The sequence below is a fragment of the Cololabis saira genome, chromosome 16 (genome assembly GCF_033807715.1).
Source record: "Cololabis saira isolate AMF1-May2022 chromosome 16, fColSai1.1, whole genome shotgun sequence".
Classification (NCBI taxonomy): Eukaryota; Metazoa; Chordata; class Actinopteri; order Beloniformes; family Belonidae; genus Cololabis; species Cololabis saira.
In genome coordinates, this window is record NC_084602.1 from 11,438,291 (window position 1) to 11,465,218 (window position 26,928).

At 39.9% G+C, this 26,928-nt stretch overlaps 1 protein-coding gene across 1 annotated transcript in view; it reads left to right on the forward strand.

Moving 5' to 3' along the window:
* Positions 1-14,719, forward strand: part of LOC133462420 (uncharacterized protein C14orf132) — a 44,066-nt gene extending 29,347 nt beyond the window's left edge. Inside the window, exon 2 of the mRNA XM_061743659.1 lies at positions 13,612-14,719. Coding sequence (XP_061599643.1) covers positions 13,612-13,848 — 237 coding nt within the window. The 3' untranslated portion in view covers positions 13,849-14,719. The remainder of the gene's footprint in view (positions 1-13,611) is intronic.
* The last annotated feature ends 12,209 nt before the right edge of the window (positions 14,720-26,928 follow it).

The following is a 26,928-nucleotide window of genomic DNA, read 5'->3' on the forward strand; positions in this document are numbered from 1 at the left end:
GAACTTCATGTATCGTGTCACATTGTAACTTGCGCTGCGACACACATGTGGCAGCAGGGTTGAGACAGAGGCACAGAGGGAGTAGTGAGATTTTCAGAACAAGAAGTCACATCTCAGTGCAATCACACTGAGCAGCTGCTGCAGAGAGGCGCTATTCCACCTCTTTAATTTAGTTGATTAAAGTCGTGATTGGATGGGATTCCTCTGAAGATGGATGTGCATGTACAGTGGCAATCCTGGCTTGTTTTTATGCTCTAAAAGGAAAAAAAAAGTGACACTATAGATATGGAACTAAACTAAATGGTGAAATGCATTTTATTTGGAAGCACTTTGTGGTGTGATTGACTTTAATTGAGTCAATGTCCTAAGATCCAGAGGTGAATATAACCCCGCGCCCCTCACTCCCGCTGTTCTTCCAAAACAACATCTGTTTATGAGACTTTTTTGTTATGTGAGGTCTGACTCTGTCTCTTTTGGCTCTACTCCCACAGAAAAAACACTTCTTAGGGCTCCTGAATGGCCCTTTTTTAGCGTCACCCAGACCCTTTTATTTTGACCCAATCTAGCAATTATGTGTGTGAGCAATTTAGCAATTTTTTTTTTTTATTCAGTGTTTTTATAAATCCTTGTCTTAATGCCTGTTTATTTGTACACAAATGGACTATTACTATTCAAACATTGAATGAGTGACATAAATGTTTTGTTGTTGACTCTGTTCTGATGGAAATTAGCATTTTACAAACTTTGCACTCAGCTTTGCAGTCAGCAATATGCTGCTACTTTTTTATTTTAGCTAATTCAAAACAATGAAAAAGGAGATTGACAAATTATTGCGATTGCCGCTACCGCTGTTGAGCAGATAGTCAGAGGATGGAGGCTGCGGATGATCTTTCAGATTCCGATTCAGACGACTTTATACAAAGGATTATTCAGAGCAAAGCCCTTATGTAATGCAGTAATTCATAATGATTAAGCAGTGTTATAGCACAACTACATCATATCAATAAGGCCAAAAACAGAAACTAGATATTGATGACTTTAGATTGACCGGCTATGTCATATCCAGCACTGGCAGAGACGTAAAAATGCGAAAAACCACCCAATGAAAGCTTTTGCGATATTTTGTCAGTTTTAATAAATGACGTTGGCTCCTGGCTCACTGCTCTCGGGCCGGTGGAAAGGCAGACCAGTTCTTTGCAGAGCCTGTTGAGACTGGATCTGGCACGGGCCAACACCAGCCCTATTAGAGATATTTAAACATATATGAGCTTTCCAAGGCTTTGTTTGCAGGCTGTGATACCACTAATGTCTTTACACTAATGACTCTGGAAAGTATTAATTAATGATGCCATATGCAGCAATGCCTGCTGGACAAAACAAAAAAAACTTCCTTTCATTAACAGTTTTTAATCAGAGCCTATGTTTTTTTCTTGATACAAAATCTAATTTAGAAACAGACATTTAAATCAATACACTTTTCAGTAAAAATACCTTTTTTATTAAAAAGATATCGACATTCTTATTGCCATCATGCTCCACACTAGTGTGTTTAACTCTTTAACAGTCATGATTTCAGTGCAAAAGGCTTTATAAGAGGTACGAATGGAAAAAAAAGGTACATTTTATGTCCTTTAAGATGTTTTGTGAAAATGTCACATCAAACAGATATAGAGCTGTTGTTATCAGAGCTTAAATGAGTGAGTGTGCATGAAAGGTCAACACCATTCCTGACACAGCAGGGATCTGTCGCTGTGCTGCTTATTATCTAGAGTAGCAGGTGAAGTCTTTTCTTCACAAGGGCAAAAACTACTGGCACTGTTGTCAGTGTGTGCAAAAAACAGCTTGTTTTCTCAGATTTTATGCCCGTCTGCTTTTGCAACTAGGCATATCATATGTATTGGTCTCACCACAATCCAGACACATCCATGCGGGTTTTATTTGTGTATCCCAAAATCATACTACTCGCATACTTTCTGGCGTTTACGTCCCACAGGAGGCAATTATAGAGTCCGTCCTTATTCACAATTACCATGATCATCCATGTACAGTAGGTAGGCGCAGCTCCAGGCACAGCTGGGATAAATAAATCAAAGCTGCGAAACCAGAGCAGGTGGTCTTGTACATTTATACAGTGGCGTCTGCTGTAGATTAGGGCATGTTGCACAGGTGTCTCCATCACTCAGAGGCAAGGAGGTGTGAGAATATGCATGTTGGGAGATAACTCTGAAGTTGGAGTGTCTTTTTTTGTCTTTATATTTCTATATAAAGCAGAAAAGCCTCTCCCCTCATGCTGAATGGAGTACGCTGTAATTATGAGCAGCCTCAAGGACAGAACATCACACTTGAAAAATTTAGCGACTGCATGTCTTTCCAAAAACAATGTCCTGGTTGTTTTGAATTATCCACAGACCTCGCTGTGAATAGTTAGAATTTTAATCACGTTGTCTCCTTCCTCTTTCAAAGCTTGTAACAATCTGTGTTCTTCCTTTACAAATGAGAGATTAATCAAAAACAGGATGATCAAAGTATTCATGCCCCACATGCAGTGTTTATTTACAGCTCTCGTGCAAATTCTTCTTAGATTGGCCCTTTGACATGATGTCATTTCATTATTTTATTAAATAGCGAGGTAAACCTTTTAGACTTAAAATATAAACCGTCTGTATCTTAGTATACACACATGAGGACATCAGTTAGCCTGCTATCTAAAAAGTGCAATTTACCTGCTGACAGATACGTTTATTGAGATTCATGGTTTAGAACAAGTTCAAATTTATGGCCAAAACAAAATCAAAGAAAAGTGTAAGTTCACACTTTACCACATATAACAATATTTCTTAGATCATAGCTTAAAAAAAAAACACAATTAGTTATTTCTCTGTCAATTTGAGTCTTTTGGTGCGGGTAAATAAATGATTCTGAAATGAAAAAAGGAGAAAAAAAAAAAAAAAAAAAAGCCAGTGAGGCATGTTTTTGTTTATGATTGTTATGATTTGTATTATACTGTATTTATCATGATTATTATTTTTTTTAGCATGTTCGAAATAAAGTTTTTCATTCATTCATTCATTCATTCATTCATTCATTCATTCATTCATTCTATTTGTTCTTTACTTAAAAAAAGAAAAAGTGTGAGTAACTCTTGAAAACCCCTTTGAATCCAGAATATAATAACTGATCTTGAAAGTTGCTTGGGCATCGTTAGGATCTAGAAACAATGAGGGTCTCCAGTAATTATCCTCCAAAACATTTGGTATGAAGTAAGAGGAAAACGGCTCATTCCAGACAGGGTTAAAGGTAAAAATCTTTAGTGGAGAGGATGATGATATGACCAAAATGTTTATTCCATTTTAATCCTCACATGTCCACAGGTCATATCTGATCTGTGGCACAGAGGAGGGAAAATTTGGAATTGGGTCATTGGAACCATGCAGTGTAAATGCTGCCTTTAGTGTGGGAGAGGCTTCTTTTAAGACAGAAAACCAGAATAACAATATAACTTGTGGTATGAAGGACCACCAAAACAATGAAATTGGTTCATCATCTGACTTTATCCATTAACATTTGGATTGCTTTAGAATGAGAGTTCAGAAAAATAGTCTATAAAACAACGTTTTTAAAAAAAAAATCATATTTTGAAATTAAATTTGTGTTTTGCATATAGTGGGATTATGCTATAAATAGATGGGCGAAGTTATAACCAGCCACAGGCAAAAAAGTATGTTGCATTATGTACAGCCCATGAAATAATTTATTGCATACCCTATACATATTACATATAAATAATACATTTGTACTTAATGAAGATGTTGTCTTTGCTTATTTGATGGTTTTGCACAAGTGAAAGGAATAAAAGAGGTGCATGCAAACTTGAAGGATGCTTATCAGATGCAGTTAAAGCTGCTTCATAGTGCACTAAGGCAGATGGTGAAGGCCCTACATGTTCCATTTTAATTAGGTGTAGCTGATTAAGTATGCATTTTTTATCTTGATCACCATCAACAATGGTTTCTTGGATATTGATGACCCCGTTGTAGAAGGGCTGTGTTTCAGAGCAGGGTTAAGTCACAAAACTTCATCCCTGCTTGAAATCCACACACAATACCGTCCAAGGGTGAATCCAATTCAGTACTCACCCCTGATAACCTCTGATATCCTGCCAAGAAACCAAGACAAAAGTCAACCTTGTTGCATGCAACAATTCCATGGTCGAATGCCGTGGTTGCATGACTGTTTATGGCTTGTGCCATGTGAGTTGTGAAGTCCAAAAGCTCAGAACTAGAGAAAACAGAGATTAAAAAAGAAGCTACAATTATGAACCATTATTAATGCATTAAATTCTAATACTGAAAAAATTATATGTTTTTTCAAAATGACAGTCACTGGGGTGTTTACATTTTTTGTTTTACACTGTGAGCACAGATTCACTCAACAAAGCATTTTTATAGAACCAAATATCCCTTATAGGAAGAACGGTTATCAGCAACATGGAAAGGCAACAAACTTAATTCAACACTTCATACCATCCCCCGATATCATGATGCTTACAAAGACCAGCTGTCTCTATTACATTTCACTGGTGCAGCATTTCACTTTATCTGGTTCATTGTAGTTTTCGGGGAAAAAAAAAAGGTCGACAGATCAGTCCTTTAAGAAAACTATTTAAATCAGAAATGGCCAAGAACACAGCTGTTGGTGCATCCCTGTCATAAACATGTACAATCTGTATTCCACCTGAAACAAACTCGATCAGATTCACAGAATAGCTGCTCTATACGGTCGTGTCAGCTGGATGCTCAAAATAATCTAAGCCTTTCTAGCAAGTGTTTTACTGGAAACTCAGTGAGAAGTTTATCTCTTACTGAAGTCCACTTATGCATTTATGTCAACAAGAGTGGCTTTCCTGGTAGTTATTCTTTGGGGAGGACTTTAGCTTCCTGCCTCAACACTGAGACGGTTTCAGATGCTGCATCTCCAGGTCTCTGCATCTCTCAGCCGCATGAATGGCTAACTGCGTGCCGCTCTAGTGACATATGCATGATTCACGCAAGAATTGTGGGCTTGAATGAGTATTTTGAGAAGCAATCCTTTGAAAAATTATTCATTGAAATTATTGAAACACACATGGTATATACAGTATTTCCATCCGCTGCCTCTCAAAGTCAGCCAGAGTAATCAAACACTTAGAAAGGGGTTTAATTTTGATATTTTCTTCCACACGTTCCAAGTATCCACATTGTTTTATTCTGTACCCCAGTTTTGAAGACAGCTCGCTCCTGTGGACAATGAGTTAGTAATATATAAAACATAAGTATAAAGAATGCAGAGGGGGCTGAAAGCATTGTCCTCTTACTGACGGATGAGCTTAAATTTTAATACAAGATGACATTTTCAAATCTGTATTGTTTTCAACATTGTATTATAGGAAATTAAAGTGTTGTTTGCAAACTCTTGGAAGATCTTCTGCAGTGTGAGAAACCCACTGGCTATAGTCTAATGACTCAGCCAATGTTTCTGAGATTGTGGTGCAGTCAGCTGAAAAATGAAATAATGCTAAACAGATATCTAAGCATAGGCTTCCCATTCGTAGCATAGGATATTCTTTGAATTACATTTTTGCTCAATTTAAATCATCAGACCACAGCTCTGAGATTCTGCTTTGCATTTTGCGTCTTCTACATTTTTTATTCTCTGTTGTCATCTTAACCAATCACATTTGAGTAGGCACAAGTTGCACGCATGTGGACATTGTGTACAAACAGAAACAAAAACAAAACAACAATCCTTGACAACTGCAGTGTCATTCAAATGCTGAAGTTTTCTCTCTGATACTATGGTTATGACATTTGAACAAATGATAGAGAGATATTCTATCCCCAGACGTGACTTCTTTCGTTATTTACAGATAAGGCACTACTGTATATCTTGCACAGTACTACCTTGGTTGAGAACCATGAAAGCTCTCCTATTGAGAAATTATTATTTTTAACAGGAAGAGAGGTATCTGTAAGCTTATTTTATAAAGCTCTGTGTTTCACATCCCCGGTTGGGCTGGACAAGCTTAAAGGTACATGGGAGAAAGACCTAAACATCATAATTGATGATGAAGAATGGGGAGGATGTATTTAGACAGGCTAAATCAATTTCAGTTTGCAATCGCGCCCAAGCAATACAGTTCAAAATTATACACAGAATGCACATATCCCCCAACCGTAGACATCACTTCAGTCCTACTCTCTCACCCATGTGCCTTAAATGCAAGATAGAAATTGGTACCCTAACTCATTGTCTTTGGTCATGTCGTAAACTGCAGGTGTATTGGTCTGATGTGCTTTCTGAAATAGAAAGGATATTGGGTTTAACACTGGAGATGGACCCCGTATCTCTTGTATTGGGCGTCCCAAGGCAACACTTATCGTATCAAAATATAATCGGAGGCTGTATTGTATTCTGACTTACGCAGCGAGGAAGAAAATTTTATTGCAGTGGATCACTGAAAAAGTACCAACTGTTAAAGGCTGGCAAAGAGTGGTGTTTGATCTGGTGCCATTAGAGTACCTTACATGCATATTACATTCAAAAACAGACCATTTCTATAAAGTTTGGGAGCCCTACTTGAACTACAGTATGTAGAGCTGGGTGTATCTAATATCATGTTGCAGGGATTTTCTTGATTGGTCATATTGTACTTTTTTTGTAACCCAGGGTATTATTTATATGGATCTGAGCTCGTGTTTAGTTTTTGTTAAGTTCTTTTTTTTTTTTTTGTTGTTCTGTTTATTTGTTTACCTGTTTTGGTTGTTATTTCTGTGGATCATACTACGTATACATTCTTTACTTGTAAAAGTGAAAAATGAATAAAAATATTGTTTAAAAAAAATGCTGAAGTTTTTCTGCCAGTCAGTGTGTTGTCGAGTTTTGCTTCTTGTAAGTTTTGTAAAAGTACAACTAGAGCATGCAGCGATGCACGTATACTATGACTTTTTGTGTGTGTGTGCACGTGTAACGTAATATAAAATCAGATGCCATTGCATAGTGGACGAATCAGCAGTTAGACTAACTGATTAGGGTGGGGGAAAACCGGGTTCCTGGACTTCATGCATGCCTGTCTAGCTCTATCATATTCAGGAGAACAGCAGGCGCTCCACAGGATGTCATGTCATTATTCACCACCAGGGGCCAAAGAGCAGGAAGTAGCAGAATGCTCTCTCCACAGTGTTTTCCCATGTGTGAGGGAAAACCAGAAGTAGGGATGTGTGTTAGTGTGCGCGTTGGTTTCTGTGTCTCTGTGTGTAAATGTCGGTGTGCATCAGCCTCCGTGTTCATAGTAGGGAAAGAGTGACTGTAAGAGAGAGGGAGAGGGAGTTAAGGTGAGCAAATAAGCAAGCAAGAAAGAATTTCTGTGTATGTCAGTGCTCATCATCCCTCAGAGGTATTCTTAGCACTGTTCCCCCCCCCCAACATCTCTGAAATATGTTTTCCACTCTAAGTGGAGTAAGGTTCATGACATGATGTACAGATTCAGAGCTTGGACACACAAACTCACGTGTAAAATCTACACAAACTCTTAAGAAGCCCACACGACCGGTGAATGTCATATCCAAAGGCTCCAAAAGGGCATTAGCTTTGGAAATGGCTTCAAAAAGGATACCAGACCTATTTGACAGGATTTGTTGAGGTGAATGACTGGTGCACTTAGAGGAACATTTTATTGTCGCCAGCTTTTCAGACTGCCAAATGTATCCTGAATTTACAGCTGTTCTTGCTGCTCTTTGAGGTCTGGCTGCATTTCAGAGACGCACACTCAAAGTGACCATGTTGTGACCACTGTTATTTTGATTGCTTTATTAAGGTAAAAGGTTTTATAATTGTTTAACAAATGCAAAATGTGTATTCCTTTTAATTTTGATATCTAAAGCTGGTGTTTAAGGTGTTACAATTTCAGAAAATTCATGAATATTTGTTATGTATAGTGAGACTGGAGTTAAAGATGCCAGTCGTGGAAAAAAGAAATATTAACGCACCATTTTTACATGGCAATCTTTGAAACTGTGTTATTTTGGTGTCTCCAAGGGACACAGGTGTTGAAATTTATTAACAAAATAAATTTGAAAAAAAAGAAGAAATTTGGTATTTAAGGGGTTAAAAATGAATGAAAACGTATGATGAATAGTGAAGTTGATAGTGGCATTATGTTGATATATATTATTTTTCATGGCAATTTTTTGTCTATACTGCTAAGACTTTTTTGTGCCTTTTCTTTTTGCACTTCTTTTCTTAGACAGCTACATATTGAGACAAATGCCACGCATCTCATCGTAGCTAATTGTGAGGAAAATACGTGCTGACAATACGCTGACGTGTGACTGGGTCTGGGTTGCTGTGCATGTCACATGACCGATCTGTGCTCATGTAAAGTTGATGAGTGCAGAACTTTGTGCACTACGCTGGTCAAGACACAATAAACATGTCATCGTTTGTATGTCTGTACAGTATATTGCATCTGTATGTTGAAAGTAAGTAGAATCTGATTTGGATCTAACAAAAGAAAAGTAAATAAATCGGAAACCAAAACAGCCTGATCCAGTGAGTCTGGTTTGATTTTATGTTTATGGTCACAGGCAAGCGTGAGAGTGGTGTGTAATGATATGCTCTGGTGCTCTGGTGGTGGTGTTGTTCTTGAGGACAGATTGTCTGACCTTTTTTTTTCCTCTTGTCCCAGCCAGAACACTGATGTCCATAAATCAATAGTTCTTGTTTTTCCCTAAATCCAGGCTCAAAACCAGGGGTGATGGAGTGTTTTTAGTGGCAGATTTCTTCACAAGAACACTGTTTACTGGCTGGGACTGTTTACTGATTTTAGTTATCGAGTATATATTTGAATAGTGTTAACACTATGTAGAAGTTTTTATCTGTCTTTGAGATGAATTCTTTAATTCCTCATTCTGTAAAACTTGTCAAAATGTGGTAAACATGTCTTTTTCTAAGCAAAATATACAAGAAGGAAATCACAGTTCTTCACTTTCACTCAATTAAAATGATAGCGATTTAGTTGCAGAATACTCATGTGGTTATATAAATCTAAAAAACAACAAACATTTATGCAAATTCCTGCCATTGGGAGTCACAGTCTTTGTTGTGAATCAAAACAACTTTAATACATCCAAAGTTGGTTCTTGGTTTTGTTCCATGTCTATTATGCTCAGAAATGATCATTATGAACTTTTATGTTACCAGTCATACTTCAGTGAATATAAATTAAAAGATTACACTACTAAATCTTTGTTGCAGACTCACTGTGTTACAATATTCTATTAAATATCAATCAACAATTAAATGGAAACTTTAAAAGCACTGGAATGAAAGTATTTGAAATATGATACCTTTTAATTTTCTTAAAATCCCTGTATCTTAAAGTCAAAACCGATATTATTTATATAACAGGTTTAAAACCAGAAGCTGATCAAAGTGCTGTACCAATTACACATCATCGGCATTACAGTCTTTCTTTCGGTCTTGGGCAACGTCTTCCCACGTGGCTGGATTGATGTTGAAGGATTTGAGGTCGTGCTTGCAGACATCCTTGTATCGGAGCATTGGGCGGCCTACTTGCCTCTTCCCTGACTCTAGCTCTGCATACAGAGTGTCTTTTGGCATGCGGCCATTGTCCATGCGTCGGACGTGGCCCAGCCAGCGGAGACGGCGTTGTTTCAGCAGGGAGAGCATGGTGGGGAGCTGTGCTCTCTCCAGGATTGCGCTGTCTGTGACCCTGTCCTGCCAGGTGACTCCCAGTATACGTCTCAGACAACGCAGATGGTGTGCATAGGGAGTCCAGGCTTCACTGCCATACAAGAGTGTACTGACAACACAGGCTCTGTACACTTGTACCTTTGTGTGAATGGTGAGCCTGCTGTTCTCCCATACTCTAGATGTTAATTTCCCAAAAGTGAAAGCTGCTTTCCCAATCCGACTACTGACCACAGCATCGAGTGAGAGATTGCTGGTAATGGTGGACCCGAGATAGGTGAAGCTACTCACAGCTTCCAGTGTGTAATTGTCGATGGTGATGGAGGGTGGGGCTGTAGTCCCCTGGCCCATTGTCTTGGTTTTGTTTAGATTCATGGTGAGGTTGAAAACTTGACATGCTTGGCTGAACCGGTCGAGGAGAACCTGCAGGTGTTTCTCGGTATGTGTTGCCAATGCTGCATCATCGGCAAACAACATATCCCGGATGGTGAATGGTCTGACCTTTGTTTTTGCTTTCAGTCGGGAGAGGTTGAAAAGTTTACCGTCTGTCCTGGTGTGTAGGTAGACTCCCTCAGTTGATCTTCCAAAGGCTTTCAGGAGGAGAGAGAAGAATATTCCAAGCAGAGTGGGTGCCAGCACACATCCCTGTTTGACACCACAGCAGATGTTGAAGGGTTCGGAAGTGCACCCATCAAACTGGACAGTACCTTTCATGTCTGTGTGGAAGGACTGGAGGATGCTGAGGAGTCTTGGAGGGCAGCGGATCCGTTCCACCAGTTGGAAGAGTCCGCTCCTGCTCACCAGATCGAAGGCCTTGGTAAGGTCGACGAAGGCCATGTACAGAGGTTTACGTTGCTCTCTGCACTTCTTCTGCAGCTGTCTCAGGGTGAAGATCATATCAAGAGTTGATCTTCCTGCTCTGAACCCTGCTTGCGATTCTGGGTAGAGCTTCTCTGCGAGGACTTGGAGTCTATTTAGTGCAACTCGAGCAAAGAGCTTGCCGGTGATGCTGAGTAGGGAGTTGTTACAGTCACTCCTGTCTCCCTTGTTTTGTACAAGGTGACATGTTTGCTTTTCTCATGTCCTGTGGGACAGAGCCTTCTCTCCAGCACAGGCATAAAAGCCTGTGCAGTCTATGCAGAAGAGCAGCCTTCCCGCACTTAAGGACTTCAGCAGTTATACCATCGACTCCTGGAGCTTTCCCACTGGCCAGGCTGTTGATGGATTTGCTTAGCTCCTCTGACGTTGGTTCCATGTCAAGCTCTTCCATGACTGGCAGGTGCCCTACATGCCTGAGGGCTGCATCGGAGACACTATTGTCCCTGGCGTACAGCTCTGAGTAGTGTTCCACCCAGCGGTCCAGCTGTTTAGACGGTCAGCGATGGTTTCTCCCGAAGCTGATTTCAGCGGGGCGATTGTGTGCGATGATGGTCCGAGTGCCTTTTTAATGCCGTTCAACATGAGTCTGATGTTGCCTGTGTCAGCAGCTGATTGTATGTCGCTGCAGAGCTGAAGCCAATAGTCATTAGCACAGCGTCGAGAGGCTTGTTGAAGTTTCCCCCTAGAGAAACGGAGGGCCTGTAGAGTTTGCGTGTTTGGAGTGACATTGTAATTTGTGAGGGCGATGCATTTTTCCTCGAGAATTAGTGCCAAATTTTTGCCAAAGACTGACAGGGCCGTGCTGTAAATGGCATCCCTCAAGCCATCCCAGTATTGCTGGGCAGAGAAAGACAGGGGTGGGTCGGGGAGAGAATCCTCAAGGGCACGGAGGAAGGCTGTAGCTTTGGTTGGGTCAGATGTTTTGCTGTTGTCGATGCGGGGGGCTCCCTTGGGTTTGAATCTGTACAGGTATTTTGCTTGTAGCTTGACTCTACAAAGCACAAGGGAGTGGTATGTGTCGCAGACTGCACTGTGAAGACTGCGTGTTTGGAGGATGCTTCTGAGATCAGACGTGTGTGTTATGATCAAGTCTAACTGATGCAAGTGGCCTGAGCGTGGGTGTCTCCAAGAGACTTTGTGGATGGGTTTGGACTGGAAGTAGGTGTTGGTGATGCAGAGGTGATGGTATGTGCAGAACTCAAGAAGGCCCATTTTCGTTCTGTTTACCGATACCATGGTGTCCTAAGCAGGATGGCCAGGAGTCATGGTCGGCTCCGACTCTTGCGTTGAAGTCGCAAAGGAGGTAGAGGCGTTCGCATCTGGGGATGTTTTTCACGGACGCTTAGAGTTCATCGTAAAACCGGTCTTTTATTTCTTGCTGGGAGCTGAGTGTTAGAGTATACACACTCACTAGGTGGACAGGTCCCGTCGATGTATTGAGGCAGAGAGCCAGGATTCTCTCTGAGCCGCCTGTGGGTGGTACCACTGCTCCCAGGAGTGTGTTCCTGACAGCGAACCCTACTCAATATTCCCTGGTTTCCTCAGGGAGTTTCCCCCGCCAGAAAAAGGTATAATCCATTTCCTTGAGGGAGCCAGATCCGTGAAGTTGTGTTTCCTGAAGGGTCAAGATGTCAATTCTGCGCTTCAGAAGTTCGTTGTTTATGACTGCAGTTTTACGAACATAACTAATCTCTTGAAGGTTGTTGTTGAGCCCGGGTGTCATGTTTCTGACGTTCCAGCACCCCAGACGTAATGCTGGAATCTTCTGTGGTTTCTTTGTGTTGCTTGGTGCATGAATTTACAGCCTGCTTGTTAGGATAAATCCCTAAGCTCCATGCACCTGATGGAGCAGGCAGGCTGTGACGGGATAGCACCTTATTGGCTGGGGGCTGCCCAGCTTGAGGCGGGCGGTAGCTATCCAATGAGACCGAACATCTCTCCCACCGTCGGAGGTAGCTCCTGGCGCCCATACTCTACACCAATTGAGAAGGACTTATAACCGGTAACTGCTAACCTCCCATGTTGTGTCTCCACCGGTCAGTGGAGCTGGAATTTCCTCTCCAGTGCACAAGAAGCCTGGGCAAATTGTTATGGAAGTCTTGCGTTTCCCAGGCAGCAGGGCTCCCCTCTCGGCCTTCCTGTTGTCATCCAAAGGAACGGAAAACCGCTACGTTTGGCAGCAGGTTGGCTGCAGGAGTTGCCAGAACACCGCTTTGTTGCAAGCGTCTACCTAACGGAGTCCAAGCCGGGTTTTCTGTCGGGGTTTGCTCCCTTAGCCTTTTCAGGCCATAAGATGCACTGGCTGAGGAGGCTTACACGCTCGGCTCCTCTTTTCACCCCCAGAAACAGGGGCTAGCCGGCGGCAGTAGCTGAAAGCAGAAGGTAGCAAGCAGAAAGAAACATGCAACATGCAACATGCACTAGCTACATGCACTGGCTACGAGCACTACTACTCCAACACTACTGCACTTCGCATCACACTGCCCTGTGTGCAAGCACACTTCACACACCAATTACACAGCAAAAACAAGTAATACCAACAATGATTATTCAACTAAGAACAATGAACCTGATGGATTCAAATAAAAAGATGTTTCATTCTCTCGCCGTTAGGTTTTTGCAGATACCTAATATCTAAATTCTGTTAAAGATTGTGGCAGGGTGGAGGAGCTGCAGCCACTCAGGCTGATTAGGGCACAGGTGGGCCCAATCAGCCTCTCCACCCTGCCAGCCTTCATAAGGCATAGCTGCACAGCAGCAAAGGCTGGTCTCCCTTGGAAGCTGTTGAAGCTGGAAGCACGTGTGTGTTGGTGAAGCTGGGTGTGAAGGTGCTTCTGCACGTGTCTTGGGTGATTGCTGGTAAATAAAGGGTTCTGCACGAAACTCCGTGTCCTCTCTATCCTGTCGGTCGGGCCCCGTAGCACTAGCCTTGCTACAAAGATATTTTAACCTTTCTTCTTTTCCTCTTTCCTCTCCTCCATCCAGATCCCTGTTATGACAGGAGCCTTCATGGACTCCTCGCCCAACGACGACTACAGCGGCGAGCACTCGCTCTTCAACTCCTCGGCCAGCGTCAACGCCGCCGCCTCGGCGGCTTCGGTTCACGGCCAGCAGGACGAACAGCAGTCCATGTCAAGCGATGCCATTTGGCTCTGGATCGCCATCATTGCCACTATTGGAAACATTGTGGTGGTGGGCATTGTCTACGCGTGCACTTTCTGATAGACATGCTTACAGAGACAAACTGCACATTCAAACATCCTGCATCCATTTTTATTTTTTTTTATTTGGGATGACTGAAAACCAGGATGAAGTTCTGCAGACAGATACATGTCCTCTCTAGCTCTCTCTCTCTCTGTATCTCAGTTTATTCCTCTCCCTCTCACTTGGGTACCGTGTCAGTTTGGGGCCCCCGAGGGGGTCTAATTTCTGATACTTACTATGACATATAGACTCCCATATTTCTTCATCAAAGGGAAAGACTGACATTTGGCTGCATTTGTCATGGATAAGCACTTTTGAATGCTGCAGCTGAAAGTTTGAGAAGAAGCTTGCGGGCATGACAGCCCTTTAGTCGAACACAGATATAAAAATAAACAAACTGCAATTCCATCCTTTAATCTAAGGAAACTTTTATTTAGGTTAAGTTTATTTTCCTGTTTCCTCTCTTGACAACATCTTCACTTGATAGCCTACGTAGAAAGGAGAATTACACCAGACTTAAGGTGTGGCCTGAACCAGGTCTGCGTAAACATCCACCACATAGTTGGAGAGCAATTTAGGGCAGAGCTGCTTCATTATTCTGCAGAGGGTGAATGTTCAAATATTTAGAATGTACCGGTATTGTTTTCGTACTTGGTGGAGCTGAAGCCCGGGACATTGGAGCTCATTTTTGTACCTGAACCATTGTACGGATACTTATTGTCTGTGAATAAAGTCTGTCTCTGAGAAGTCTTACCAGCAGGAAAAAAATCAAAAATAAAAGGGGTCTGGACAAAAAAAAAACTTCACTTAGCTACCTTAAAATTCTCATAGATGATATTTCCAGCACTGCCACCTACGTTACATAAGCATGGATTCATTTATGATCATCCTTATGTGAATGGCCCACAAAGTTAACATCCTATCATGCTCAGTTCAGTTTAAATAACATCTAAAAGTGTAAAGTAAACAGGTTGAAAGCTTAACCCTTGTAATCTTGTGCAGCCTGTGAAGGACTTCTGTGTTGATGATGTGGATAAAAACAGGAAGTATTGTGTCCAGATGCTTAACACTGACGAGAACTCCAGTGAACCTTGTGATAGATGTTCTTTGTCAAGGTGTGAGTTTAAAAACGTTCACTGTTAAGTTGATTAGCTACAGTATGCGTCAGGTTTGGGGCTCAGTGCTTATCTTGCTCATGTGCGACAAAGCAGAGAACAGGCCCAGAGCCTGTGTGAGGCTTTGTGAATACGTTTTGCACTCTTGTAAGGTAACTTTCTATGTTTTGGCTTCTTATTTAGTCAAATCAGTCAGCTGGATAATGTATAAACTGAAAGTATAAGCCTATATCCAGGTGTATTTCTACAGCCCATCATGTAGGAGCATAGAGACACCCATATGGTGTAGAACTTATGAAGGAAGACTGCAAAATATTCAACACTCAATAGCAGTTATTGTTTGGGAAAAGATTGCAGCAAGTTCATTTGAGCTGTGGGTATTAAACGTTTTGCTCCTGTGTTGGTATAAGTTTGGAAACATAATACTCAGCACATCATGCCACACAGTAAAAACGCTGGCTTTAAATGATGTTATGTTCATATCTGTGCTTTGCTTAAACCAGTTCCCATTTAAACTGTAAAGAAAAACTGACTAGCCAGTACTCGAGTTGTAAAAAAAAAATCAGCGGGGATGGTGGATTTTATCATATGAGGACAGATAATTTGTGCTGATTACAAATAATATGATATATTACAAATAATAGCAGTGACCAAAACACCTGCAGAAAAACTGCAGGAATGACATAGCAGCAGTTAAATGCAGCCTTCTGTAAGCTTTAAATATCCACTGGGCTTACATCAAATACATCAAAACACAACAATAAAAAACAGTTTTCTGAACTTCAATATGACTCTGTCCTTCACAGGATAAGTAAAATGGATCAATACAAAAACTCAAAATCTTAACAAGAATATTTGTCCTATTTCTAGTTAAAATGTCTCATTTTAGTAAAAAAAATGTCATTACACTTAAAACAAGACTCATCACTGGAAAAAAACAACAATTTTTACCTGTTTCAAGTAGATTTTCACTTAAAATAAGTAGAAAAATTGCGTATAAATTGCGTAGAAGTAGAAAAGTTCCACTGCCAGTGGAACATGATTTTTTTGCTTGTAATGAGAAGATAAATCCTGTCCCACTGGCAGATTTTTCTACTTATTTCAAGTGAAAATGTACTTGAAACAGGGGAAAATTGTCAAATAAGTTATTTTTCTGGTGTTATTTTTCTGGTGATGACTCTAAATGTTGAAATAGCAGTAATACCACATTTATTGATGAAATGACATAAGGGATGGAAAGGGGGGATGGCAGTTTTATGCCATCCTCCCTCATCCCCCCTCAACTCGAGTACTGTGACTAGCGATACTGATACTTTTTTTTTTTTTAAGTAGAACATGAGTTAAAAGTCAGGAAAATGGTTTAGGACTTAAAGGTAGGCTAATTGATTATATATGATTTCTGACTGAATACTTCTGTCGTCTTCTTACACTGTAAAAGAAAACCCATCAAGTTAAATGTGTTTAAAAATCACATCTCCGTACACAGCTTTGACTCTTTGAACCAAAAACAAACAATCGGGGCATACTGCTCTGCAAATCATGACAATTATTGCTCCAGCCAGTCACAGACAGACAGGGGAAGGGTCTTTTTCTCCTACACATCAAGAGGGAGAAGAGCGAGAGTTCGTGGCATGTTTTCTCAGGGAGAACTGGAGGGAGGAGGAGGTCCAAACAAGCTCTTTGTATTTTGGTGACGCTCTGTTTTAGATATCAGCAAACATGGCATCATCCAGAAATACCTACCTTTGAGTCCTCAATTAAAACCTAAACTGACTTATTTTTTTATTTTTATCTGAGGGTTAGAGAGAAATAGACGTGATAGATTTTTGCTCCCGTGAACAAATGTTTCTCCTGTTACTTACAAATACATACCGGTATACTATAAAGTGATAAACCTGTCTTGTGAACACCATACCCGTTCAAATGTTCATACACTGAGTAATAATGATTCTGGCTAAGTGTATCTGTTCTGCTGATGTTAAGAGAAATTCAGACCAATAATTGTCTGTTTCTATGAGTGTACTTTTACATACTCTTAAAAGCCCGGTATTTTTAATAAATGGTTGATGTAGAAATATTTAGACATGTAAACCACATACACAGTGCTCCTTTTGTAAAGATGTATACTACTATTAAAGTTTCTGTATTAACGCAATTGTATTTTCTCTGTTGATTGCAGAAAAAAAATCACATCATCCCACGCTGTCAGTCACTGAATTTTGAATTTAGCTTGAATTCAATGAAAGAGCCTGTTTTAGGCCAGTTTGTCTTCCCTTCATCTCCTGTCGTCATCCGTCCAGCAGTGTTCAGTTCCTGCTGATCTGTCAGGCGAGGTTGTCACTAAGCTCAAATGGTACAATCTGTCATTTTGACACGGGCATTTTCTTTAGAATCCACCTGGAGTGACTTGTTCGTGCACTCCACCATCACTACAACCCCCCTGCATGAACGATACTACTTTTATTTTAGACCCCAAACTTTTATAGCTTAGCCATTATAACGATAATGCATCTAAAAATTTGCAGTTAAATTATAAGGATTACTATATCAAGCTATTGACATTGCCAGATGAATATTAATACACTCTCTTAGCAAGAGTGCTGGGACAGTTGTTACAGTACTGTGTCATGTCATTTACACCAGCTGAATTTTGGCTAAAACGCATCACATGTGGACATCGTACAAAAGTAAATAAACCAGCTTCACCCAGAGTTTGAGACAAAAGTCTCTCCATGGCTGCACACTTCCAGGAGGTTTGGTGGAGTTAATGGAACTGGTTTCCAGAACAGTTTAAAACCAAAATCTTCCAGAGGTTAAAAAAAAAAAGAAAAAAAATGTCAGATTTAAGCCAGATGAATGAGAGAAAACTCAGCAACATCACTGTGTGTTGAATTTTTATGAGAAGAGTTGCAATCAAAGTTGTTAATACAATAAACCTGAAGGTCCATTTAAAATATAATCATCCAGTTTTCTAAGTAGGGAAAAAGAAACAAAAACGCACAGTTAAAGCTTCCTCATTCCTAACAGGTTGCTGTTCAAAATAGTTTTTACCAACAATCAATGCTTATGACAGTGTAAAAACAGGTGCATGTTTATGGATAAAACTTTAAATGATACCATTAATACTGTTAGCATTTAAAGGCGTGTAGAAAATATTGTATAGGCTGTATGGATTATAACAAAACTTAAATAGTTATTTATATCTAAATAGATTTTTTTATTATGCACTGTTTCTTAACAAAGGTCCAAACCAACTGGAGCCTCTGTGATATATTGTATATTAAGGAATTGATGACTTCTTTATTCTTGGTTCAAAATATCTGATATTTATGCTTTAAGTGGTTGCAATTTATTTGCTGGATCCTGTTTGATTAGTATTATTTTTAATTAAGATATTTCCATATTCATTTATCATTTTTCAATTCCAGTGTTTATTGTTGAGACATTCTTTGCTTTTGAAAAACAAAAGAAAAGGATTATAATAGCCAGTTACCATAATATCATTGGCATACGATTGTATTTTAACCACAGTAATAATAATACTGAAATAGTTTATGGAGAAAATTATCATCCTTCAAAATATGTTATCAGGACCCAAACTGGCAAAGTCATGTTGAGTTGATTCATAGAGAGAGCCAGTGTCAGATTTGGCAACATCTAGTGGTGAAGTAGTATATTGTAACAAAGAGCATTCCCTTTACTCTACAATCCTCTTTTCTAAGTATGCAGGAAAACCAAGAAAACCCAAGGGGTTTTGGATTGTTTTTTGTTTTTTTTCTAATGATCATGTCAATGCTTGTTACTGGTCTTGATTAGACAAATTCCACATGAGAATTAAGAATTTCTAACATCACAGGTGCTTTTCATAACACCATCAAAACATAGAGGGGACTGCTTCCTTAATTTGAAGGTAAGAAATCCCCCTTTTTTTTTGGAAAAAAGCTAGAAATCCTCTGTCCCAACGCACCCTGATACAAACGTCCCTGTTATTAACAGACCTCTGCAGGCATTGAAGCCCAGCTGATGATGACCATTAATTTGAATCAGGTGTTTTAAAGTAGGGGAACATCTAACACATGCAGGCTAGTGTGCTCCGAGGACTGGGGAACCCTGATTTAACAGGCTTAAGTCGCCTGTGCCCTATACGGCTTGCTTTGATATCAGTTTCATTCAAATTAGCCATTTATTGTTCTGATCCTCTTTCTGTGGATGAAATGGAGCAGAAAGTCAAATCCACAACACAATGCTTTTGCAGCCTTCACTTTACTTCCACAAAGTTGTACCTAATTCTCTCCTAATCTCTCTCTAATCCAATCAAGTAGTTTGAAGAAAAGTCAAAAGGAGTCCTGAGTCCTTATTGTGTCTGTGGGGAGAGCGAGCCTCACAAGAACCCCCAGATAGTTAAAACATTCACAGAAAGTTTTATCAACAATCTGTCTTGGCAAATTGAAAATTTGAACAGCATACAACTCCTGCCCTTGGAGCACTTGAGTGAAATTAATTGCCACTGACCTTGGCAGGGGCTGATATATGCTAATGCATGGTAATTATTAGACTTTAAGGGAATGATGCTTATGTGAAAAATCCACAGCGGCTAAGACATAATTTATAACGCCTCTGCGAGACGAGGCAACTTTGTCAATGAAATAATAGATAGTGTCATTAATTTTAACCCAGGATAAGATTAATCAGTCTGGGGGGTTGGAAAGGAAAGGCAGGGGAAGAGGAAAGGAAGTAATATCAGGTTAACCTTTTTGCTCTTCTGTAGTCCTGAAAGCTCATAGGAAGTGAGTGTCCTGTTTGGAATGACAGCTTGGTAATGAGATACCCGACATGTTAATACTGTTATTGTGTAGGATTTTTGCTGTTTTGTTTTTCTTTTGTTGTGTTTTTCTTGGTTCCCCGGTTAACTCGTTGTCAGACTTGTTTTTGGAAGTCAGTTTCTTGGTTTGTTTATTGGTTTGTTTATTTCTCTAGGCGTTTTTGGATTGGATCCCACTAATATTGCTGGATGAATAACGCGTGTTTAACTCGCATTGGATAATGTAAATGCAAGGCGTGTCACCTCGGGACTGAAGGCGAGTTGGGAGGCTTTAACCGCGAAACATAATGTAACCTGTGTGGGTGTGTAGAAGATTTAGCAAGATTTATACGCCGTCAGACATGTGTAATTTTCAAAACGAGGATGGGTGAACATCGGGAATGATCGTTTTTTGGCTGGAATTTTCTTCTTGCAAATCCCGGTTTGTCATTTTTGTGTCCACTCGTTCAAAACAATGGACCATCCTTCGTGGTTCTGGACATGTGCTAGTTTATTGTGTAGCTGAGTAGCTCGCGGATCTCCTTGTCTCTCATCTTGCATATACTGTATTGACCCGACCTGTGACTTCCTGCAGCTGCTGTTACTCTCATCACCTGTTTCCTTATTCTATAAAATTATATTTATAAATAATAAATAAAAACTTCCCAGGCAGGCTGTACTCAGGTTAGGTGTTCAACAAACCCCTCCGTATTAGTTCTGTTTACATCAGACCTAAGACGACCCTCTGAGGAGAGTTATTCGTGGGGCAGCTCGACACATGTAAAAGGGTCTTTTGACTTCCTTCACTGCAAAAACACAAATTCTTACCAGGAATATTTGTCTTATTTCTGGTTAAAATGTTTCATTTTTAGTCAAAAAATTTTCACCTGTTTCAAGTAAATTTTCACTTGAAATAAGTAGAAAAATCTGCCAATGGAACAAGATTGTTTTGCTTGTAATGAGAAGATACATTTTTTTTACAGCTATTTCAACATTTAGAGTTATCACCAGAAAAATAACTTATTTGACAACTTCACCTGTTTCAAGTAGATTTTCACTTGAAATAAGTAGAAAAATCTGCCAGTGGGACAAGATTTATCTTCTCATTACAAGCAAAAAAAATCTTGTTGATTTTTCTACTTATTTTAAGTGAAAATCTACTTGAAACAGGTGGAAATTGTTGTTTTTTCCAGTGATGAGTCTTATTTTAAGTGTAATGAGATTTTTTTGACTAAAAATTAGACATTTTAACTAGAAATAAGACAAATATTCTTGTTAAGATTTTGAGTTTTTGCAGTGTTGGCCTGCTCTGTCCTGATCGTTTGTGTGTGTGTGTGTGTTTTTACATTCTATATATCAGTATTTGAAATGCCTTTAAAAAAAAAAAGATGTTTGCACACTGTATTGTGTTGGAGTAACAACAATAATCTGTCTGTAGAGTCAAAGCTGCATTTTAAGAGCTGCATGTGTGATGGCTTGTTCCTCTTTGGCCCTTCTCGCAAACCATCAATCTTCCCAGTCCAGAATGTGGATGTTCCTCTCCTGAAAGCACTGCCCATTATCCCTGAGGTGTAGGTGGAGCGTTGAGTCTTGACCTGTGGAGCTGGCACTCCTGTGCTGTGCTTTGCTTTTGAGGAGTTGTTTTGTTTCACCTGAATAAAGATCTGTGCACTCCCCGCTGCTCTAGACTGTGTTTTCACTTCTACTCTGCTTGTGTTTGGCTGTCATGTCCTTAGGATGAACGAGTTTATGCCGGACGGGTGTTGTTGGGGTTAAAGTGCACACAGATCCAACACTTCCAATCCTGTCCGAAGGATGTTGCACGTTGCTCTGGTAGGTGAGTAACAAAGATTGACAGTGACCCTAATTACCCCCAGGAGAGGCAGGCGGGTGAGGGACTCACTCGTAACTTAAACAACTCACAGTGCATCAGTTTGGAAGTCTGAAACCTGTCAAATAGAGCTGAAGAAACCTTTAGGATCTGGAGTTTCAGAACCATCCTTGGGAAGACCTGTCCGTCTATTGGGGATTTGATCCAGCCCTATAACCCGTCCCCCAGCCTGAGATCATCAAATAAGAACATGTTAATGGTTCCTTTATTCAGGACTGGAGGAGACAGATCATTCCAAACAGCTGCAACACTTTTACATTTATTGGAGTTCAAAAAATATCTTAAGACATTTGTATTCCTTCAAATATTGTATGACCAGTTCTTACACTGATTGTGTATTGTCTTAAGCTTCTGTTGTTTTAGATAGTCTATTGTATCTTATGTATTGTATTTTTTATAGTAAAGCCCTTTGTGACTGCTGTCTTTAAAAAGTGTGATATAAATAAACCTTATTTTCTCACTTATTTACTTAGGAGAAGTGCTGAAGTTCAGTTGATTTCTATTTTATCTTGATGAATAAGAGTCAGCACCAAAATACAGCTCTTTATTTTCATCGTTGTGAGTTACGGTCAGTTACATTTCAGTGTTACGGATTGCATCAAAATTTGTAACAAATAAAAATATAAAAAATTTTGGTAGAGCAACATTTTTGGCTTGTTACCTGTTTGGGGTTTGGGGGTTTCTAATGAGTAACATTTCAATCTTATTCATTTTCAAAGTTATCAGGGTAGTGTCAGAAAATCTTATCCCTGTTTTCCTGTATGATTATATTTCTATCGATGGCCCTAACTTGCCACATAATATTTTGGTACATATGTACTCAACCTGCTGGCCCTAAACATGTCTCTCGTCGTTTTGGAAAAGTGTTTTACAAATTTTGATGGACATTTTAGTTTTTTAAATATAATTTTGACTCCCATTGCCATCACATTACTTTCTGCTGTTTTTAAATATGTTGTATTATAATATATGCATCCTAGTGCTCTGCACCTCATTGCCCCAACAGCCCTTATTACTGACAAATATTGATATTGTTGTGATTAACACCAGGATATCGAGAGGTTATGTGCTTAGAGGCATCGGTGTTTCCCAGGATGCATTTGGTGATGATTGTACTCATATAAAGTCTTCATTAACCTGCTGTGCTCACTGTGCAGCAGGTTAATGAAGTCGGCAATCAATAACAGAATTGCTCATAGCTGATGTACTGTAGCAACACACTGTTTTTTTTTCTTTTTTACCTCACAACACATTAAACTGATTAAAGAGGCACTGATATGACCTGAGTATTAGAGCGTTACATGAATTATGCTGTTTTTGGATCCGGTGTAATTGACTGTGACAGAAGGATGACATTTATTTCTGATCGCAACCACTTGAGTGCTCAGAAAGGAAGGAGTGCTTTTCTGTGATGCACTGACTTGAGTGGCAGCTGCCATGGCAAACAGACATTTTAGCCATTTCACTCAGTGTCACAGTGTTGTGTTGTCGTAGTGAATAAAAAGGAAAAGAGGCTGGTGAAGGAAGATTTAGGTTGCCTGCTGCCATGGGAATAGCTTGCTGTAATGGATTTTGATAGCACATGTTGTTTTTCTCTGTACAGTCAAGCATGAAAACTGTAGGTGTTCTTTGACTAAGTGAAGTCTTTAGACTGTCATTCCCAGCCATCCTTCCTCCAGCTTTTCCAGGAAGATTGTTAGAATACCTAATGCCACTTGAGAGACATCTGAATTCACTCCATGGCTTCCTTTCGGTGGACCAAGCCCAAAACACTTGGCATCGTGACCACCTGCACACTGATACAAATATTGTGCTTGATCTACTTAAAAAAATTAAGGCAACTTTTTGCATGAGATTATTATGTAGATCAAGAAAGACTAGTCTTTGTATAAACTACTTAATTTTTTGTATGTAAATAATAGATTTTGCAAGTACAGTGAACTTAATTGTGTTAAAGGAGCTTGAGGCTCCTTTTAAGAAATGAGACTCTCTAGCGCCACCCTTCACCACGATGACCGTCGGGGGTACTGCAGCCAACAGTGAAGCCGGCACGGGAGAACGGGGAGAACGTGCATGCAGCGTCATGTGACGTCACATCCGCAGCCCAGCGCGGGAAAATCGGGACCGAATTGCAGCACATTTTGCAGGACACAGCCTGTTCAAGGCAACGGAGAGATATACTAGAGGAAACATTCTTTTTGGTTTGGAACGCTTCATCTGAAATTGTTACTAGAATAATTAAAACGTATACAAATTTTTTTCATAAATTCTGCCTCAATCCGGCCTCAAGCTCCTTTAAGTTTACTTTATTTATCAAAATTAAGTTAACTTTAAAAAGAAAAAAAAGAAAAAAAGAAAAAAAAGAAAAAAAGGAAAAAAGGAAAAAAAGAAAAAAAAGGAAAAAAAGAAAGAAAAACAATTAAAGGAGCTTGAGGCTCCTTTTAAGAAATGAGACTCTCTAGCGCCACCCTTCACCAGGACGGCCGTTGGGGGTACTGCAGCCAACAGTGAAGCCGGCACGGGAGAACGGGGAGAACGCACATGCAGCGTCATGTGACGTCACATCCGCAGCCCAGCGCGGGAAATTCGGGACCGAATTGCAGCACATTTTGCAGCACACAGTCTGTTCAAGGCAAAGGAGAGATACACTAGAGGGCTCATTCTTTTGGGTTTGGAACGCTTCATATGACATTATTACTAGAAAACTTAAAATGTATACGGATTTTTTTCATAAATCTTGCCACAATCCGGCCTCAAGCTCCTTTAAGTTGACTTTACTTGCAAATTAATTTTGTACATACTAAAAATTAAGTACAAAGACTAGTCTTTCTTGATCTACATAAAAATCTCATGCAAAAAAGTTGCCTTAATTTACAGTGTTCTATTTAAACAAATAAACCATTTTTCATGTAAACGTTGGTCAATCTGCCCAATAGATTACAATTGGAAAAGTAAATTTTACATAAATACTGCTTGTTAAGGAAAAAATGCACAATGTCTTGTTTTTAAAACAAATGCAGATTAAGTTCAAAACTAGATGTATTCATGTAAAGCAACAAACTTCATTTTTAATTGTTAATATCACAGATTTAAATTTGTTATATTTACATGCGCTTAGATTTATTTTTTTCAGTGCATCAACCATCCCAATCTTCTCCCTTCCTGCCTCCCAACTTCCTTCCCTCCTCCCTCCCTTCTAGTAAAACAGCCTCAACTCAACTTTGGGCCTCTCCCCAGTTGCATGTGGGAGAAAGCCCATCTTTGCTGCTGTATCTTAAGATCTTCATGTAATCTTTATGTCATTACTCACTGCTCAGGGTTGGACAAGCTGTAGAACAGCTTTTAAATTCACACCTTTTGATTTTTGGCTTACATTTTCTTCCCCCTGATAGACTGTTGCAGTCTCCACAAATGCATGACCCTGAACAACTTTTACTTAAAACAGCAACTAATTCTTGAACTAGCATGGTCAATCCACGCTTTTCCAACATGAAGACTGTAGCAGGATGAGTGCTACAGGGCCTGACCGACAGGATAGAGAGGACACAGAGTTTCAGTGCACAACCACTTTTTATTCACCAGAAACTCTCAAACACCCACACGTGCTTCAGCTCCTTCACAGCAGACCTCTTGCTGCTGTGCAGCCACGCCTTATGAAGGCAGGCAGGGTGGAGAGGTTGATTGGGAACACCTGTGCCCTAATCAACCTGAGTGGCTGCACCTCCACCCTGCCACAAAGACCTTTGCCTATGACTTGAAGATGAAATATTTTTATTTATTTTTTTTTTTTTACATGAAGATGAAATATTTCATTTTAGCTGTTTCACACCTGACTAGAAACTGACCCAGTGCATTCACTCAGTGCAGCTGTGCGTAAGCCAACCGACTGGAAACTGCCACTGCAAATAATGTTCATATCAGTCATGAATAAAGTTGCTGACATGGGTTAGCTCTGGTCGATTTACAGTATTTGGACACAATACTTTCAAAGCACCTCCCACAAGACACGAAAGGACACAGGCTGAATCCATGCAAGTGTGAAGTCGTTCCATTACCAGGATGAAGACAGCAGTGTTCTTTTTACTTAGTAAATAAAGCTCTTCAGTGTCTTCAAACTATACAAAGCACTGCAGCTCGGCTCTTATGTGGATCTAATAGAAGAGCTCAAAAGTTTTATTATCCATTTTATTCGCAATTCAGACTTATTAAAGCCCTCCTCTTAAAACTGCGCCTTCAGATTGTCTGGCTGTTTGTCGTCAAGCAGTCACATCTCCGCTGTTAAGTCTGCTTCCCTTGTTTTTATGATGCATCCATGTTCGTTCCTTTAAAAGAAAAGTTGCCCAAGACTTTTTTATAGCCAGACAAGTATTTACTGTTTGAGCACAGTGTTTTATATTTTAATGTGAATATTTCTCTTACTGTGTGGTTCTGTAAAGCACTTCTGATCGCCGCTGCTATAAACTTTGGTCGCTTGCTTCGTTGTATCTAGCTTGCCACTTTTTTTCCCCCTCACACACAAATAAACTCCATAAACTGACTGCATGTTAATTACAGATGTTTGTCAGCTCCAGCAGCTCTGATGAATCGCTCAGATTTAACAAGATTATAACAATAATACAAAAACTGACAGAGAGCGATAATGGTGTGCATCTGTGAAGAGTGACACAATGTCGGTTATTGGTGATTTACAGCCGCTATTATATTGTATTTATTACCGGTAATCTTCTTAAAAATGATCATTTAATGAAAAGTTTTCCCTCTGATTAATTTAGCTCTGCTGTCTTTTCTGAGAATATTCAAAGCAAGTCAAATGCAAAAGAAGGAACATGAAATCCTTTCTTCATCAAGTTTTCCTTTCTTTCTTCACTCGCTTCGGATAATAAATGTGACAGGGAAGAGGCAGTCTTACTGCGATCCTGAGGGCTGCACAACCCTGGATGCTGCAGCTGCAGCCTCGGTGAATACTCTTCATTACTGTTGCTCAGCATCACTCATCATCCAAAAGGCAGGAGCCCTGCTCCTTTGATTTAGGACGGCGCCGAGTGGGTGACGAGGTCTTTCTGTCTCTCACATAACCCCATGCTTCAAAGACCTACAAAATATGTGTCTCTGTCTGTCGTCTCTCATAGACACTATCTTAGACAGTATAAGGATAATTCATGCAGAGGCTGAGCCTTGGAGCTTGATGGATGCAGCTCTGCCCACCTAAACCTTGAGACAAATCTCAAACAAATTAAGTTTATTAGTTTTAATTTGCAATGATGTTGCTTTCAGTTTTAGAATGAGGTTAA